Source organism: Antedon mediterranea, chromosome 4, assembly GCF_964355755.1.
Source record: "Antedon mediterranea chromosome 4, ecAntMedi1.1, whole genome shotgun sequence".
Taxonomy (NCBI): Eukaryota; Metazoa; Echinodermata; class Crinoidea; order Comatulida; family Antedonidae; genus Antedon; species Antedon mediterranea.
Window position 1 is genome coordinate 27,049,831 of NC_092673.1, and position 19,201 is coordinate 27,069,031.

The 19,201-nt window shown below is 34.4% G+C and overlaps 1 protein-coding gene across 1 annotated transcript in view; it reads left to right on the top strand.

The window, feature by feature from the left end:
- Positions 1-19,201, top strand: part of LOC140047089 (uncharacterized) — a 42,256-nt gene that overhangs the window by 13,121 nt on the left and 9,934 nt on the right. The window contains exons 16-43 of the mRNA XM_072091901.1: positions 219-367; positions 856-1,069; positions 2,221-2,375; positions 2,658-2,868; positions 3,460-3,801; positions 4,312-4,500; positions 4,769-4,916; positions 5,237-5,418; positions 5,953-6,106; positions 6,399-6,583; positions 7,355-7,549; positions 8,174-8,312; positions 8,654-8,853; positions 9,035-9,232; positions 9,683-9,824; positions 10,100-10,287; positions 11,279-11,476; positions 11,793-12,107; positions 12,790-12,981; positions 13,424-13,565; positions 13,800-13,990; positions 14,328-14,522; positions 14,788-14,938; positions 15,442-15,605; positions 15,884-16,084; positions 16,574-16,712; positions 17,869-18,041; positions 18,953-19,144. Of these exons, the coding sequence (XP_071948002.1) occupies positions 219-367; positions 856-1,069; positions 2,221-2,375; positions 2,658-2,868; positions 3,460-3,801; positions 4,312-4,500; positions 4,769-4,916; positions 5,237-5,418; positions 5,953-6,106; positions 6,399-6,583; positions 7,355-7,549; positions 8,174-8,312; positions 8,654-8,853; positions 9,035-9,232; positions 9,683-9,824; positions 10,100-10,287; positions 11,279-11,476; positions 11,793-12,107; positions 12,790-12,981; positions 13,424-13,565; positions 13,800-13,990; positions 14,328-14,522; positions 14,788-14,938; positions 15,442-15,605; positions 15,884-16,084; positions 16,574-16,712; positions 17,869-18,041; positions 18,953-19,144 (5,244 nt within the window). The remainder of the gene's footprint in view (positions 1-218; positions 368-855; positions 1,070-2,220; positions 2,376-2,657; positions 2,869-3,459; positions 3,802-4,311; positions 4,501-4,768; positions 4,917-5,236; positions 5,419-5,952; positions 6,107-6,398; positions 6,584-7,354; positions 7,550-8,173; positions 8,313-8,653; positions 8,854-9,034; positions 9,233-9,682; positions 9,825-10,099; positions 10,288-11,278; positions 11,477-11,792; positions 12,108-12,789; positions 12,982-13,423; positions 13,566-13,799; positions 13,991-14,327; positions 14,523-14,787; positions 14,939-15,441; positions 15,606-15,883; positions 16,085-16,573; positions 16,713-17,868; positions 18,042-18,952; positions 19,145-19,201) is intronic.

Below are 19,201 nucleotides of genomic sequence, written 5' to 3' on the forward strand. Positions count from 1 at the left end.
GACATGACATTATTGAATGTGCCTATTTACAACAAAGCACAATAGCCCTAAAACTCTCTCTCTCTACACTATCAAACTAGTTTGAAAACAAATTGTGATGTGCCCATATATGGACATAATGATGTTATATCACTACCATATTTAGGCACACTTTTTTTTTGTCAAACTAGTTTAGATAGTGTAGACAGAGCTTAAAACAAGGTTGTTTTTTATTTTAGTGTTCAGTTACTTGTGGGGCAGGTATGGCAACTAGAACTGTAGAATGCCAAGATACCCAGAATAACAATGTGGTAGTGTCTAATAGCTTTTGTGGAGGTACACCACCAACAACTATGACAGACTGTAATTTAGGCATGTGTACTGGAATGTGAGTATGTCCATAGCTTAGAGCTCTGTCCACATTATCAAACTGGTTTGACAAAAAAGGTGTAATGTGCCCAAATATGGTAGTGATATGACATCATCATGTTTTGTCACGTAGGGGTTTATTTTGTAGGCAGAGCTCTAGGGGCTTTACTACTGTATTCTAACATCAATAAATAATTTAGCAATGATATTTATCATATTAAATATAGCAACCTGTTTATATGGAAAATATGGTTTAATAGCTAACAATACACCTAGAATACATTGAATTATGCAGTAATAGTGTCTGCTTTAAGACATATTGTAACATTGAACTATACATTTGAAATGAAATAAAGACTTTTGATGATTAAAATGTCCTTTATAAAATCTAACATTAAAATGAACTGAGTAAAATTTACTGGAAGGAGTTTTCTGTGATAATAAGATTATTTTTAACAATAATTTATAGGTTCAAAGTTAATAATTTATTGTGTTTTTATTACTCAGGTATCAGTATATTACCAACGTATATTCTGTATGCTCTTGCGAAGGAATTCAAACAAGAGATGTGTTCTGTGTTTTTGTAAGTGGCAGTACTTTAGTTAGTGCCACAGACCAAGATTGTCTCAACGCTGGCCTCACTAAACCTCCAGAGGCTGCAACATGTACTCCTCCAAGTTCTTGCCAGGCTCCAGTATGGACAGTTGGTACATGGATGGATGTAAGTCTAAATTAACAAGTTTATAATTCATCAGAGCAATGCAATCAATGCTCAAAAGTGAGCATCCATGACGAGGGACCATATCAATGAAATACAGCCTATAATAAGACACAAGAAACATACAGGAAGTTCTTTTTTATCTAGGTGTGTGTTCCCCTACCTTATAAACTAGGGATGTGTTTCCCTACCTTATAAACTAGGGATGTGTTTCCCTACCTAATCATCTAGGTGTGTGTTCCCCTACCTTATAAACTAGGGATGTGTTTCCCTACCTAATCATCTAGGAGTGTGTTCCCCTACCTTATAAACTAGGGATGTGTTTCCCTACCTAATCATCTAGGAGTGTGTTCCCCTACCTTATAAACTAGGGATGTGTTTCCCTACCTAATCATCTAGGCGTGTGTTCTCCTACCTTATAAACTAGGGATGTGTTTCCCTACCTAATCATCTAGGCGTGTGTTCTCCTACCTTATAAACTAGGGATGTGTTTCCCTACCTAATCATCTAGGTGTGTGTTCCCCTACCTTATAAACTAGGGATGTGTTTCCCTACCTAATCATCTAGGAGTGTGTTCCCCTACCTTATAAACTAGGGATGTGTTTCCCTACCTAATCATCTAGGAGTGTGTTCCCCTACCTTATAAACTAGGGATGTGTTTCCCTACCTAATCATCTAGGCGTGTGTTCTCCTACCTTATAAACTAGGGATGTGTTTCCCTACCTAATCATCTAGGAGTGTGTTCTCCTACCTTTTCATCTAGGTATGTCTCCCCCTACCTTTTCATCTAGGTATGTCTTCCCTTTCCTTTTCATCTAGGTGTGTCTTCTCCTACTTTTTCATCTAGGTGTGTCTTCCCCTACTTTTTCATCTAGGTGTGTCTTTCCCCCTACTTTTTCATCTAGGTGTGTCTTTCCCCCTACCTATTTATCTAGGTGCGTCTTCCCTTAGATACAGTTCTTTCAGGTGTCCTGGGTAGGTGGCGATGTTCAAATTAATGCTAGGCCATCAAAGGCTAGATGATAGAAACCTTAAAATAAACTTGAGATTGTGTGGAAGTTTCCTTGCCAACCTTGCACCCTGCACAATTGTAAATTAAAATCTTCTGTTCTTAAATTCTCATCTTAAATGATGTATATGTGTTTTTTTTTCAGTGTTCAGTGACGTGTGGCATTGGCACTGAAACTAGACAGGTATTTTGTATTGAGTTTCCTGGAGGGAATACTATTGTAGATGATTCCAATTGCGATCCTAACACCATGCCTGACACTTCTCAAGATTGTAACACAAACAGTGTTTGCCCAGTGATGTAAGTAAAATTTCTTCCCTCGGTAACAATATTTTCTCAGTGGTGTTGTGTAAATGCTTTTAAGCTTATGGGTACCTGGTAAGGCCAAGGAACAGCTTTGCGATGAATACTAGCTGTATTATGGAAGTATGTTTCCATAAAAAATGACTGGGTCAATAATAAGTACAGCTCTTAGAAATTTCACAACATTATATCCATGATATTATTATATATTTTTAAAATGTCAAAGTGGTATAGAAGAAAAATTAACATATTTTCTATATGTAAATACTTCTGTTTCAGGTACAGTTACCTGACTTCGACTTGGTCCGAATGTTCTACAACGTGTGGTGAGGGAACGCAGACTCGTACTGTAGGATGTTATCTCATAACTTCTTCTCTGCAACTTGTAGATGATGTATTTTGCCAAGACTTTGTCAGACCAGCAGGTGAAAGAGCATGTCCAGACCTTCCCCCTTGTGCTGGTGTCTGGATTGCCACAGTCTGGACAGAGGTAAGCTTGTTACATCACATGAGCCTTGCTAAACTTATTATGATGATATAATAATGTCCATTTGTTTAGCACCATTCCAACGATCATTGCAGTGCTGTGGACTTTTTCAACTACATGCTTCTCAGCTAAGAGTCAAGTCATGTCAGTGCTGCCAATGCTTTTCCTTTTTATCTGTCCACGGCAGTGCCTGTGTGGACTAGTACACCAGGGTAAACCCCTACTCATCAACAACATTTGCTGGGTGCACATGATTTTGCGTAGACTGCGCCTATGGTTTATAGTTCTTATCCAAGAAGACTCGTTCTACCATTTGAACATTGGAGCGAGTAAGCCTTTGCCGATATTATGTCTATGGATTACGGTTCCATTACTCAACACGGCACGATACGCATATTGTATATGTAGTGATATTTTTCCGTAATTGTACATATCGCATCTGTAAATCCTGCTCATATTCACCATCTAAAGTTCTTCCAATCAAAAAAGATATTTAAATAAAATTATAGATCCGTATTTTTAGTTCCCCTTGTATTAGCATATACATGATGATGTGAAGCCATTTTAAGAGTTTTTTATTTCCAACTATTTTAGTGTTCGGTTACTTGTGACGTTGGATTCCAAGAACGTACAATTGCTTGTTACTTCTCGAAAGATTCACAAGTAATACTGGATGTAGCTGAGTGCACTGATCCTGAACCACCTCTAACACGTACATGTTACCTTCAAAGCTGCCCTCTATTGCCTGGTTGCGATGAAACCATTGAGGTATTTGCTGGTGAGGTGTACACGCTGTCTAGCCCGAACTATCCCAATAATTATCCTCACGATTACATTTGTGAAACTGTTTACACTACCACCGAAGGACGTATTCAAGTTACGTTTACCGAGTTTAATGTTGAGGAATGTCCAGGTTGCAGTTGTGATGTGCTCACAGTAAGTAATATAATGCACATTCTTAATTACTCTATACTTTAAAAAGATTAAATTTTTGCAGGGGTCATCTGTGGTCATCCAAAAATATAAATAAAAAAAAAAAACTTTTTTTAATTACTTATTTTTAACAGATTACCACACTAAAAATTAAATAGTTATTTAAACTAAATTTAAATTGTTCGAATTAATAAGAATTTTAACACTTTGGTACCTCAAGTCTATCACACACTTCTATTTCAAAATATTCTATTAGAAAAAGAGAGAGTCCCTTCAGTCCTATATTCATTGGACACCCCTATTAAGTAGACACTTTCCACGAACGAGGGAAAATATATGTTATAACACTATGGTTAACCTCTATTAAGGAAACACTTTTTTTTGGTCTCAAAGATGATCCCTCTTAATAGGGGTCTACTGTAGAAGTGTCTGCAGATAAGAATGCGGCTGGTGTGAATTCGGAATGAATATATATTACCTTTTTTAAATATATATTCTTTTCTTTTCTATTAGATCACTGACGACAATATTAACCAACAATTCTGTGGACTGCCTCAAGTACCTTTTACAGTAACATCTACCAGTGGAGAGGTCACTGCTACTTTCACGAGTGATGCTAGTGTTAATCGAAGAGGTTACACAGCTACAGTGCAAGTTATCCCATCAGATGGCATCCAGTGGATAGCTGGAATGTTTGGAGTGGTAATTTCTTTGTCTTTGTTCCTTATTTTTCTCTTCTAGTAATACATTGTCTATAATCTTTTCCCGAACAGAATTGTAGTGGAGCTGTAACTTGGTTATTGTGCTTGCTTTCCAATTCCACATTCCGAGGTTCATTCCTGATCCAGTGCCAGGCTTGTAACTCTTTCAACTTCACTCCCTAAGCCTCAAATGAAACTTATTTGAAAATAGTAGAGTAGTAGTAGTAGTAGTGATTTAGTTTTGACTTTGTGTTGTGTCTTTGTTTTAGTGTTCTGTTACCTGTGGAGAGGGCACACGTTCACGATCAGTTACTTGCTACAACGATGGGGTTGAGGTAGATGATCTTGTGTGCAGTGGTCTTGAAAGACCTCCAGCAATGGAATCATGTCTTGCTGGTGATTGTCCACCACCAGATGGTAAGTTTTGTTTTTTAAAGACATAAAAAAACGGCAATAAATAATGTATAATTTGTGTTATGTCATGCGCATTTGATTGAGTACCCAGAACATTGACAGCACTATACTTACATACGTAGCTTGGTTCATCATGTTTGTGATTTATAAACTTGTGGTGGTTACCTATAGGCAAAAATTAATTGCAGATTACTGGAATAAAATAAAATACCCAAACACCAACCAAGTGTAGGTCATAGGTTATTACAATCCAAAGCTTTCCTATTACTGTATGTCAGAATGGTTTAACAAATAACATGCTATTAATGGTTCTTACATTCCAGCCTGTGGGAATGATACCCTGCGCACAGTCAGTGGTGAGATTCAATCGCCATCAATTGGCAATTACGAAAACGACTTGTACTGTCTCACTATCATCCGAGCTCCTATCAACAATATCATTGAATTTTCATTGTTTGTATTTGATCTGGAGGATTCAGAAAACTGCACCAAAGACTCGCTCACTGTAAGTATAATGAAGGACTAGTGCTGTTCTGCCATACCACGCCGAGAATGGTAAAGAGTCACAATCGAGTTTGAACTATACCATGAAAGCCCCAGTGGTCTAATGGTTAGGATATCTGCATATCAAGCAGAAGGTTCCGGGTTCGAATCTCGGTTGTGGCGACTTTTTCTCATTCTCAAAGATTTCCTCATCTTATCGTTTCAAATTAATTAATTAAATTTCAGTATATCACCGGGCTGTTTCAAATTAATGTTCTGTGCCTGATGTGTTTATATATATATATATATAAAAGTATCTCTTCGGAGATCCCGCTTCGTGAATAAACTTTCCAAAGAAAAATGAAAAATAAATATTTAAAAAATTCAACCAAAAACCCATTGGCTGGCAGCAAATTTGTCAATTTTTTGCTTTAAATTAATAAGAACAGGTGATCTTTTAAATCACTCAGTCTTGAGCAATTTTATGGGTGGAATGGCAGGCCGACAACACGTCACCCTTTCATAAATATTTTATTTTAAATTATTTTATTATTAGTTTTCATCGGCTAATGAAGAAGAGGTATTCTGCGGAACACAATCAGGTAGTATGTTTACTTCTACGACAAATGAAGTGAACGTGACATTTAGGACGGATGGCGACACAGTAGCCATTGGCTATATTATTGATTTCGAATTTATTCAACTAGAAGGTATTTATTTATTTTATTTATTCAAAACCAACACCAATGACAACAGATTTGATAAACTAGAATAAAGTAAAATATTATATAAATCTAAAACAGATAAATATCAGAAATATTAATATTAAATACAGTAGAACACCAATTAAGGGGATTACATCATCATTATGTCATTCCTTTCTGATATTATGTAACTTACATTTAACATAATTATCTGTTATAATTATCTGTTAATATTATTAATGTTATTATTATTATTAATGTTATTATTATTATTATGTAATATTTGTCTGAATTACAGTTGATCAGTGTGATGAACTTCTTATTGAAGAAGGTGAGGTGTTTTCACGTAACTACCCTAGTACATACCCCAACAACGAGGATTGTACTACCACCATTTTCGTTGGAGGTTCCATGTGTGTAGAAATTGTCTTTGATGTCTTTGAGGTTGAAGATAGTGATAATTGTGAAAATGACTATCTAGAGGTTAGTATTTTATTTTAAATTAGATACTTAATTGTAGGGTCAGTGTAAAGGATTTGTGTAATCCGAGAGCTCTGCAATTTCTTTCTGGCTGTTTTACTTTACTGTTTTGATTTAACTTTCTTTTTATTTTATTTGTATCTCTATTGAGATCCAGTCGCTGATGCTCACAGCATTGTCATTTTTTTAGTGTCTATTTTATTTGTATAGCCATTGAGATCCAGTCGCTGATACTCACAGCATTGTCATTTTTTCAGTGCTTATTTTATTTGTATCTCCATTGAGATTCAGCCACTGATACCCACAACATTGTCATTTTTTCAGAAATTGGCCAATTATATAGTACAAGAATATATGTATAAATCTCACCTTTGGAACACTATTCAGGAGACATGTGCCCATATTTAGGCATAATGTCATATCACTACCATATTTGAGCATATCACTACCATATGTGAGAATATCACTACCATTTTGAGCATATCACTACCATATTTGATCATATCACTACCATATTTGAGCATATCACTACCATATTTGATCATATCACTACCATATTTGAGCATATCACTACCATATTTGAGCATATCACTACCATATTTGAGGGACATATTGTTAGGTAACGTCATTAAAACTTTATTTCAACCAATGTTATGGCAGTATGTAAAGTGCCACTGATTGTATCATCAGTCATATCATAGAAATGTGCGCTATATTAGGTGTTAATATTAAAAGATACAATATTAATAATACTGTGATTTCTTTGTATTTCAGTTTTACGACGTTTCAAATTCAGATTTTATACAGAGGGTTTGTGGTTCCAGAGACGATTTGATAATACGATCATTTACTTCCACTTTCATCCTTAAACTCATCACCAATGATGAAATAACCGATGCAGGTTACCATGGTTACTTGAACTTTGTTGATTGCCCTGTTGCTTTGTTTAGAGTTGGTGAATTTTCTGATGTAAGGATTTTCATTTTGTTAGTAATTATTAAATAAAAAGTTGAAATAGTTATTACGACAATGGCCTGTGTTCATAACATACATAGTTTAACCCTCTACAATAACATGTTTATTTTTACAACTTGCCATGGATTTTCAAGGCTTTGTACTTATTCTTCAAATGTTTTGCTGTAACTATTTTTAATTTGCATTCTGAACATTTTGCTATGATCATAGGCATCATGTAAACATTGTTCTACTGCAGTTACTGCAGTAATTATATTTTGTTTATTTTGAAACTGCCTCATAAACTTGTACATTGAAACAAACTAAAAAAAAATAATACGTTATTGCAGTAAAAAATGTACTTACTGCAGTAACTGTACAGTGACATGTTTTGACATGATCCTTTACAAGCCACCATGTTCACCAGTTGTTTTGCTTAAGCTCTGTCTACACTATCAAACTTTATGTCACAAAAAAATGTGATGTGCCCATATATGGACATGATGATGTCATATCACAACCATTAGCACCTCACTACCATATTTGGGCACCCTAACCCAAACTAGTTTGATAGTGTAGACAGATGTTCTAATTCATAATATTAGGATTTTGTGTTACATTTTAAATGTTTTACCCCAGTGTTCTGTATCATGCGGTGGCGGGGAGAGAACAAGGACTGTAGAATGTATTGCCAGTGATGGCACTGTTCTGCCTGATGTCATTTGTGGAACAGATGTTCCTGCATCAACAGAAGCGTGTGGCGAAGAAGACTGTCCATGTATGTTTTATCTAATTGTATTAATTTTACCAACTTAGTTTGACATGCTAGGTTTCTGTTCAAATAACCATCTGGTTGCCAACACCATGATAAATATGTGTGCAACTTTTTATTTTATTTTACAAGCAATTATATAAAAAAAATACTACATTTTTGTAGATTACGTGTTAAAAATATGTTGGTTGACAGTTTACGCACAAAAATAAATATAAAATTTATTCAGAAATGTTAATGGTATAAAATTGGTCTTGTTTGCTAAGTCAGTTGTTCAGGTTCTCTCTAAACCTAAATTTTACCGTAAAATTATTTCAACTTAATTCTTTATGTTATTTCTTTTATAGCTTGTGATGTCCTTATTACCGATGATGGTGAATCCACCGTGATTATCCAAAGTCCAAATTATCCAGATCCTTACAGTAATAATCTTAACTGTACGTACACCATCATCAGCACATCGGGTCAATGTATTTTCATACTTGACCAAGTCTTTGATCTTGAAGGTCGTAACGATAATGGCGAATGCGAGAACGACTACGTAGAGGTATGTATCAAGATAATTATGCAATAGCTCTACTAAAGGTCTCCAATTCGTTATAATAATTGAAATTCACGAAAAACCACAATTTCCAGAAAAAAACACAGTTATTTGACACGATGATGTTTATTAGTGTATACAGAGCTTTACAAAAATAAAATAATTGTTTGCGTTCATTACCACGCAGGTATTTGACCTTGGTTACCCAACAATTCGGCAAAGGGATTGCGGCTCAGACCGCACCGAGGAATTTTTTCAGTCGTTGTCATCAGAAGTCCAACAGACATTTGTTACAAATGACAATATTACTGCAGGAGGATTTTCCACAACCATAGCTTTTGTTCCATGTGAAGTTTATGCCTACCTTCCAGGTGAATGGAGTGAGGTGAGTTCTTGATTTTAAGCTGTTTATTTATTAAAAGAAAAAAAAATATTTGCGACCTATGTTATGTTTTTCATCCTCAATTGAAGAAACAGGATTTGGCCCACAGCAGCCATAGTGCAGTGTATAACAGGGGCTGAGATTGACCAATACACTGAGATAATGCCTTACTCTTCCGAAAAATGCTCTGGGTTCTTTAAAGTACACACATGCCAGAGGTGTAAACTGACCTTTAATGTCCTTTTCCGAGAAAACATCTATACTACAAGAACAAATTTAATTTTTTAATTTTTTTTTATGATTGGATTAGAAAACTTGTTATTGGTAGTTGATAACTTTAGAAATGGTTTTTCAATTAAAAATTTAATTTCACTTTTTGACAAATAATGTTATCTGATCTTATCTTAAATTTTATGGCATTTTTACTTTGATTAATAAAATTATTTTATGCAGTGCACTTCCACATGTGGTGAGGGTGAACGAACAAGGACAGTGGACTGTTGGTTTATTGCGGGAGGAACTGCTGTTGATGACTCCTTGTGCTCTGGAACTAAACCACCAACGTCTGAGATTTGTCTTGAGGATCCTTGCCCAGGTTTGTGCAATTGCTTTTACTAGTTTGATGATTTATTATTATTATTGATAAATCTCTCAATGAAACCATAAACTGCTTAACAAATATATTTCACTTATAATAAAGGCAAACAAACAATTACATTTAGCCAGAAATCTGTCACAGACAATTGACGTTTGGTTGGCTATTTACTTTCTTTAAATAAAATGTATCACCCTCTGTTATTTCTGCCCTAACACATTGGTGATGATGTATCCAGTTGTTATGGAACTCATTTATTTATTATTTTTTTGCAGAATGTGATGAAGAAATAGTCACAGAGAATATTTTCAGCAATAAACCTGATGGTGAAGATACATATCTACCAAATCAAGATTGTGTGTATACCTTTGTCGCACCTGATGACATGTGTGTAACGTTGGTTTTCATTTCAATTGATTTAGAAGAAGCAACTGATGGTGTATGTCAAAATGACTATTTTACTGTAAGTTAATGGGATGCTTGTCCATTCATACATTACGCTAAAGCTCTGCAATTTCTTTCTGGCTGTTTAAATTTATCATTTTGATTTAGTTGGCTTTATCATTGTCATTGTCATTTTTTAGTGCTTATTTTATTTGTATCTCCATTGAGATCCAATCACTGATACCCACAGCATTGTAATTTTTTCAGTGCTTATTTTATTTGTATCTCCATTGAGATCCAGCCACTGATACCCAGAGCATTGTCATTTTTTCAGTGCTTATTTTATTTGTATCTCCATTGAGATCCAGCCACTGATACCCAGAGCATTGTCATTTTTTCAGTGCTTATTTTATTTGTATCTCCATTGAGATCCAGCCACTGATACCCAGAGCATTGTCATTTTTTCAGTGCTTATTTTATTTGTATCTCCATTGAGATCCAGCCACTGATACCCAGAGCATTGTCATTTTTTCAGTGCTTATTTTATTTTGTATCTCCATTGAGATCCAGCCACTGATACCCAGAGCATTGTCATTTTTTCAGTGCTTATTTTATTTTGTATCTCCATTGAGATCCAGCCACTGATACCCAGAGCATTGTCATTTTTTCAGTGCTTATTTTATTTTGTATCTCCATTGAGATCCAGCCACTGATACCCAGAGCATTGTCATTTTTTCAGTGCTTATTTTATTTTGTATCTCCATTGAGATCCAGCCACTGATACCCACAGCATTGTCATTTTTTCAGTGCTTATTTTATTTGTATCTCCATTGAAATCCAGCCACTGATACCCAGAGCATTGTCATTTTTCAGTGCTTATTTTATTTTGTATCTCCATTGAGATCCAGCCACTGATACCCACAGCATTGTCATTTTTTCAGTGCTTATTTTATTTTGTATCTCCATTGAGATCCAGCCACAGAATTGTAATTGTTTCAGTAATTTGCCCTTTGATGTATATATTACTTGAATTAAGAAAATTTGTCATTGTTGTTTTAATTATTTTCTAGGTAACGGACCCAACAGACTTGAACTTGAACCAGACCTTTTGTGGTTCAGTAGGATTAACCACTTTTGGTCCAACTGCCGGTCGAACTGCCCTCATCACATTTGTTTCTGATGACACTAATGAATTTGCCGGATTTAGTTGTTTTTTTCAATTTTCCGCGTGTCCATTATTCGTTTACAGAACTACTCCATTCGCAGATGTAAGTTGTAACATTTCCTTTCTTTCAAAATAGTTATTAAAATTACTAGTTAATTTCAATTAACTGTGTTTTTGTTAATATAAACAAATTCTTTGATGAGAAAATATAAGATGCCTTTTTCAAATTTTTTACATTTTTTTATTTATTCAATTTCTGACATATACAATACAATGAAAAAGACAAAACAAAATATAAAAGGCAAGGAAAGACCAAGCAGGTGCAAAACACCTATGCTAGTTGATCAACTCAGAACAGTGAAGTATATTAATCGCAATAACACCTATGAATGTTTCATACATTTCTCTTCCTACTTTAGTGTGATCGAACTTGTGGAAGTGGTATGCAGACAAGAAATATATTTTGTGTTGACATTTCGACTGAGGTCACTGTAGACGACAGTAACTGTGCTGATATTGAAGCGCCCCCTCAATCACAGTCATGCAATTTAGGACCATGTCCAGAATGTGATGAATTTTTTGAAGAAGACGGTATTTTACTAATGTCTAATTATGAGGCTGATCTTAGTTGTCGCGCTGACATCAATCTGGGTGAAGGCCAATGTATCGAGCTTACTAAGCTAACATTTTCATTGCCAGACCGAGTTGACGGGGAATGTTCAGACAAAATTTTGGTTAGTTTAAATTGATTGTAGCCAGTAGGCCCAGTCGGCATTATTGGCCTAAATTCACTCATTAAAGACAGGCTTATGTCAATCAAGAACATAATTCAACTGAAAGAAATTTTATTTAAGCAAATTTGTGTGTTATATTGACATAGGGTTGATAAAACTTGTACAGTGAACGCAATATGATGAAAAGTTCAGTCCAGTTCTGGATATTCTTTATCTGAAATTAACATATTTTACACAACTCAACATACAGTTGAATTGTTTTCAGTTCCGTTTTGACAGCCCTTTAAAGATGATTTCATTTAATTAAAAATAATAATAATAATAACATTAGTTCATTCTTATATAGAGCATATAAGCGAGCGCTCAATGAATGGATCAAACACGTATGGAAATATACTCCCATAATGCAACTAGTAATCAGCGCAAGGTTGTGTCTTGATCTAACCGGGTACCCTTTTATACACCTGGGTGGAGAGAGGCAAACGTAAGTAAAGTATCTTGCCAAAGGATACAAGCAATGCGACGAGAGTTGGATTCGAACCTCGGTCTCACGATCAGTAGTCCAACGTTCAACACCCTGCGCCACACGCCCTCGTTATTAAATTAATAATTTAAATACTATTTTTGTATTAAATATAATAATCAAAATGAAAACTAAAATTGTTCTTTATTATATTTTCAGATCTTTGATGTTGGAAACGATGCACCTGAAGTAGAATTTTGTGGATCTGAATTTACTACTTTTCTATCCCGTTCAAATGAGGTCGATGTCAGATTTATGTCTAATAATGACACTGAGATCGGCAGCTACACTATTGCAATTACAGAAATTGATTGTCCAACATATGGATATGTTTCTGGAATGTTCGATGACGTAAGTACATTGGTACAATTATGTAAATAAATTTTACCCAACAAAGTTTCCACTGAATAGGGGTGTACGGTGAATGGTGTTTGGCCCAACCAAGTCAATGTTATGTTTTTGCTTGTGTGTATGGTATATAAAACAAATATTTACTGGGCTTTCATCGGAGCATGGTAAAAATTATACCCCTCAGTGATCTGGAGATATACTATCACTCGACTTCATCTCGGGATATAGTATACATATATTTTTAACTATGCCCTTCAGACCAGTAAATAATTGTATACTTGTATAGAACAATTCATGCATATCTATATATGACATAATGTACTGTTTGCCAGAGAAAAGAATTTTTATTTTGATAATATTTGATTGGTATTATATACAGATTTAAAAAGAAAATATCTTCATCATGAATTTGTTAACCTATAGTAACCTTTTCTCATAATAGTGTACCAGAACATGTGGTGGCGGTACACAGACTAGAACAGTTGAGTGCCAGGAACTGGCAACTGAAATGGTTGTTGATGATTCTGTGTGCGATGATGCTAAGCCAGAAGAAACCGAAGAGTGCAACATCCAAGATTGTCCACGTAAGTTTAAAAACCTTTCTTTCATTCATTCATTCTCTGTCTACACTATCGAACTAGTTTGACAAAAAGTGTGATGCGCCCAAATATGGTAGTGGTATTCTTACACATAGTAGTGATATGACATCATCGTATCCATGGCTACATCATTTATTACATTTATTTGTTACATAAAGTTTAATAGTGGTTTTCTTTTTTTTTTAATTGACACAGAAAAAAAATGTTTTTATTTTGCAGCATGTGGTCAGGATATTCAAGCCGGAGGTCCTCAGTTTTATGACCCTGCTGGTGATAATACAGATTATGACAATTTCCAAGATTGCTCATACAAAATTATTGCTGATGACGGACAATGCGTTGTTATTTACTTCAATACTTTAGAAATGCAGGAACCAGATAATGATGGCAATTGTCTTGACTATGTTGAGGTACATTATTTGCATTTCTCCTAAGATAATGATAATATATCAACTACATATTCATCCAAAATTGCTTTATTTATTGAATAATATAATTTTAAATGAAAACGTTAATATTTTCTCACACCATGCATTTAATTTCTAGGTTATAGATATTGGGCTTAGCCTCAACTAGCGTTTACACTTACAGTCACAGATACAGTAATAATTTAATAATCAAACATTTATAGCGCCAATTCCAAAACGATGATCAAAGGCTCATTATATCCTTAAATTTGCTATGCTGCATGTTATTCTATAAAAAACATTTATCATTAAGTATCATTTTGTTTTTTTTGCCTTTAAGCTTGACCAGCCAGGGTTTGAAAACACGTATTACCGATTCTGTGGTGATGAAAGCGCCAGTGTATTCTATGGCATTAGCCAGGAAATCTCTTTGAGATTTTTCTCTGATGATGACACAGTCGCAGAAGGTTTTGCTGCTACTGCTTTTTCTTTTGAATGTCCAGAATTTGCTTACGCCGTTGGAGAATTTGGAGATGTAAGAGATTTCTTCTTTTTATTTATTTATTCTAGAATAATAGATCCATGTTAACTTGAAGGAGTTACAGGAATAGTCAGTACAATGTATTGCATTCTGTTACAGTATGCCGTCTTTATTGTGGGAGCCAAGTGGTTAGCTGTATGAGTGCCTGATTGAAAAACCTTGAGACGATAAGGTGGCAGAGAAAGGAACTGAGACTCCTAACATTCCCTTACGTTCAGAGTGAATAAAAAGTTCACTTTTACCTTTATTGTACTTTCAGTGCTCTGCAACTTGTGGAGAGGGTTATCAAGTTAGAAGCCTACTGTGCATATCCTTGTCAGACAACACTGAAACTGATATTTCCAATTGTGATGACATTGACTATTTACCATATCGTATCAATCAAACATGCGAAATTGAGGCATGCCCAGGTTAGTAGGACAAACCAAATTAAACAATTATGTTTGGATATTCGTGCAATGGAACAAATAATTTGATTCGGTGAAAGATGAAAATTTGTTATATATTCATCTTTGAACTTTGAATTATTTGTACCAGCACTAAAAATTTATTATTTTAAATACACTGCCATATTTATGTACTAATATAAAAATAATCTATTACAAGTATCATTTAATAACTTGTTTAGTACATCTGCCTCATTCCATAATTACTTAACAAGAAACAGGTCAAACTACTGTCCACAACAAATGCACTAACAATGCATATCGTATCAAGAACACATATTTGGAATAATTTGACAGATAAAACAATCCCCCACATTAAGTTTGTTCAATTGTGTTTAGGATTACATGTTTAAAGCATTCTTGCTTATTTTGTATCCCATTATCATTCTTATTGTATTTGTATATTTTTATTTTTGAATAAAAATGTTTGATTGATTGATACTATTAAACTGATTTATTTTTTTAAGATTGCAATTCTGTGATGTTAGTTAGTTCATCAAGTAGTATGGATTTATTTTTTGGAGACAACGATATGTGTCAGACAAACATAACTATTGACACTGATGAGTGTTTGGTATTATTTATACAGTCAGTGAATCTACCAAGCGATTGTAATGAAAACTATATTGAGGTACCATATTTATTAAAAATTTTTTTGTTATAGACTTTGTATAAATTATTGTGAAAATTAGGTGGTGGCATTGGATTTCAGTAATAAATAGATTGTAAACTATATACTGTATAATGGGATAAAACAAATTGAAATATATAATAAATGAGGTTGAATCAACTCTTCTGGACTAATGAAAAATTACTGCCACACATTGATGTATTCAGCCCGAAAATTGCTTGAAAATCACTGCCTACTTCATTCTGTACACATTTAAAAAAACAATATTTTCATTTCAGTATTATGATGCCAACGCTCCCTGGTTGCAAGGAAGGTCATGTAATGGTGATAGCTCAGTAATTTTTAACTCACAAACCAACATGATTATTTTGGAGGCAAAACAGGATGGGACAGCAGGAGGCGCGGAGCCCGCTGTTAGCTACCTTATAGTTCCCAGTGCATGTCCTCAGTATGGATATGTGGTTTCAGGAGAATCTACTGTAAGGCATTTACCTTATTATAATGGATAAAAATTGATTTATTTAATTTGTCTTTTATAACAATTGTTTGGTCCCAATATGATTAGTGATCCATTACTCTGTCAAAGTTGGCAACATTTCAGAAGCGTTTTACAATCAGATAAGAATATAGTAGCTACAAGTTGTTGCAATAAACACTTTTGCTTCTTATGCCACAGTAAAGCTTTTAAATAAAAATATATCAAGCAATTTGTATAACAGTCACTCTGTAGGGCATTACTTTTATACCTTCAAATCAATTTACATACATATTGTAACAAAATTAATTAAATAATTAAAGCAGAGGAAGACAAAATAACAACAAACCTAATTGCAGGCCACACCCTTTGAGGAGTGCTGCCACACCCTTAATGGAGTTGGACATTTCTCCACCTAGAAAAGTGGAAAAAACAATTGGTATAAATATATATATATGTATATTTCTCATTGTTTGATGTGATTTATTTGCAGTGTTCTGTTACATGCGGTGAAGGTGTTCTTACCCGAGAGTATGAATGCCAGAATTTGATGACGGAAGAGGTGGTTGATGATTCTAATTGCGACGAAGCCCCATCATCCTCAGCATCTTGCGAGTTGGAGGAATGTCCATGTAAGTAGTACAGATAACTTGCATTTGCCAAATTCTTTTACAGCAACAAGTGGTAGTCACTGTGTTGTGCGCTGAACCTTGAAATACCACAGGTCCATTTGTTCAAATCCGACCATCGCTCTCTAGCTGACCTAGTGGGGTGAAATACATGTAGATAGCGCACCGTCTTTCAGATGAGATGTTAAGCTGTTAGCTGTAAAATAATAACAGCCTACCACATGTTTTAATGCATTTTTTATTTTATAGGTGACTTTTAACTTTAGTATTACTTAATAATTTTTTTTTGATTACCTACTACACTATGCAAACCTTTACTAATAATTGTACGGTTTAATTTACATTCTTAGTTTCTAGCTTATTTTATCATTCCATTGAACATCAAGTAAACAGTATTAAAATTAATTTTGACTAATCTAAAGCTCTGTCTACACTATCAAACTAGTTTGGCAAAAAAGTGTGATGTGCTCAAATATGGTAGTGATATTCATCATGTTCATATCATGGGCACAGCACATTTTCTTTCTCATATAATGTTTAAAGTATACAAAGGAGAGCAACAAGGTGTTCCTGGGACACATCTTATTTTCATAGGTTGAAAGTGCTTGAATTATTATCTATTGATGACTTGTTTAAATTACATAGACTTTCATTAGGATTTAAGGTGTTGAAAGGTTACTGTCCCCATTCTTTCAATGAGTATATTAAAACTAGTGAAAGATGTCCGGGTAGGCTTTTACGTTGGAATTCGAAAGGCAATACTTTTCATAATTCTGTATTTGTTTCCTTTCCTAGACTATGGGAGCAAATACCAAATGACATAAAAGATTCACAAACAATTTCAATATTTAAGGCTGCTCTAACAAAACACTATATTTCATGTTATGTATAATTTATTTGTATTTTTCTTGTATATGATTTTATCTTTAACTGATTATATTGTATGGAGTGAGTGCAGAATCTGTTTGGGCTTTAGCCTATTCTCATTCCTGGTTATTTTTACATTGATGACCGAATAAATATTATTATTATTATTATTATTATTATTAATAGTGTAGACAGAGCTTTAGCATTTAAGCTGATAACATATTTGTAGTGTGTATATATACAAATGGAACTCAATGTGTATGTTTAAGTTAAATTTTTGCTTTCCCAACAGCGTGTAATATGAACATTACACTTACAGAAACCATGCTGATCAGCGTAGACAACTATGTTAATAATGAAGACTGTACATACACAATCAATTCTGATGGCTGTTTTTATATATTTTTTACTCAATTTGATTTGGAACCTGTGGACAATGACGGCAATTGCTTGGATTACGTACAAGTAAGAATTTTATTGTTCGAATTAGGATAGATAAAATATGTTTGGTATTTATATATATATCTGTGTCAGTAAATTTTATTTATATATCCATTGAGATTCAGCCACTGATATCCACAGCATTTTCATTTTCTCCAATAATATACTGGTACTTAATTAATGATTAATGATGCCGAGAATGTTAAAGAGTCGCTATCCAATTGAGTTTAAACTATACAATGAAAGCCCCAGTGGTCTAATTGTTAGGACAGGTGCATATCAAGCAGAAGGTCTGGGTTCGAATCTCTGTTGGGCCAACGTTTTCTCATTCTCACAGATTTCCTCATCTTATCGTTTCAGATTAATTAAATTTCAGTATATCACCGGGTGGTTTAGAATTAAATTTCTATACCTAATGTGTTTGTATACTGTATATATATATATATATATCACATTAGGCATAGAACATTAATCCTTAACCGCCTGGTGATATACTGAAATTTAATTAATTTGAAACGATAAGATGAGGAAATTTGTGAAAATGAGAAAAAGTCGCCCCAACCGAGATTCGAACCTGGAACCTTCTGCACTAACATGAAGATTCTTTTAATAACTCTAATCGCGTCAAGGAGCTATGTAATTGGTCAGATTAATTAATTGTCTTTTCATGAGATCCCTACATGTATAGAGACTACATATGCCATTATTCCCAATATGGACACCCCTCGAAAGGAAAATAGAATAGTCAAGGCACCGTAGCGGGCCATATATACTTTTTTTTATTTTATTCTTGATTGTCAGGCACAAATAACAACGTAAAAAACATGACAGCGGTGCAGCACCCTGGGGATTTACACGAGTGCTAAGCACTATCAAATTGGCTCTCCATATTGCACAAATACGTCTCTCATGCATAATTGATTTTTTGTTTGTAGATAACAGATGTCAATGAACCATTACTAAACAGGACGTTGTGTGGCAGTGATGAGATAGAGTGGACCTCAGCTTCCAACCAAGGTGTTATCTATTTTAGATCAAATGAAAATGTAACTGCTTCAGGATTCAGATTTATAATAACTGATGGAAATTGTGCTGAATACGCTTATTATGTTGGTCCATGGAGCGCGGTAAGTTTGTAGGTTTTATACAAATACTGTAACTGCACATGTGACCACCTAAGTTAC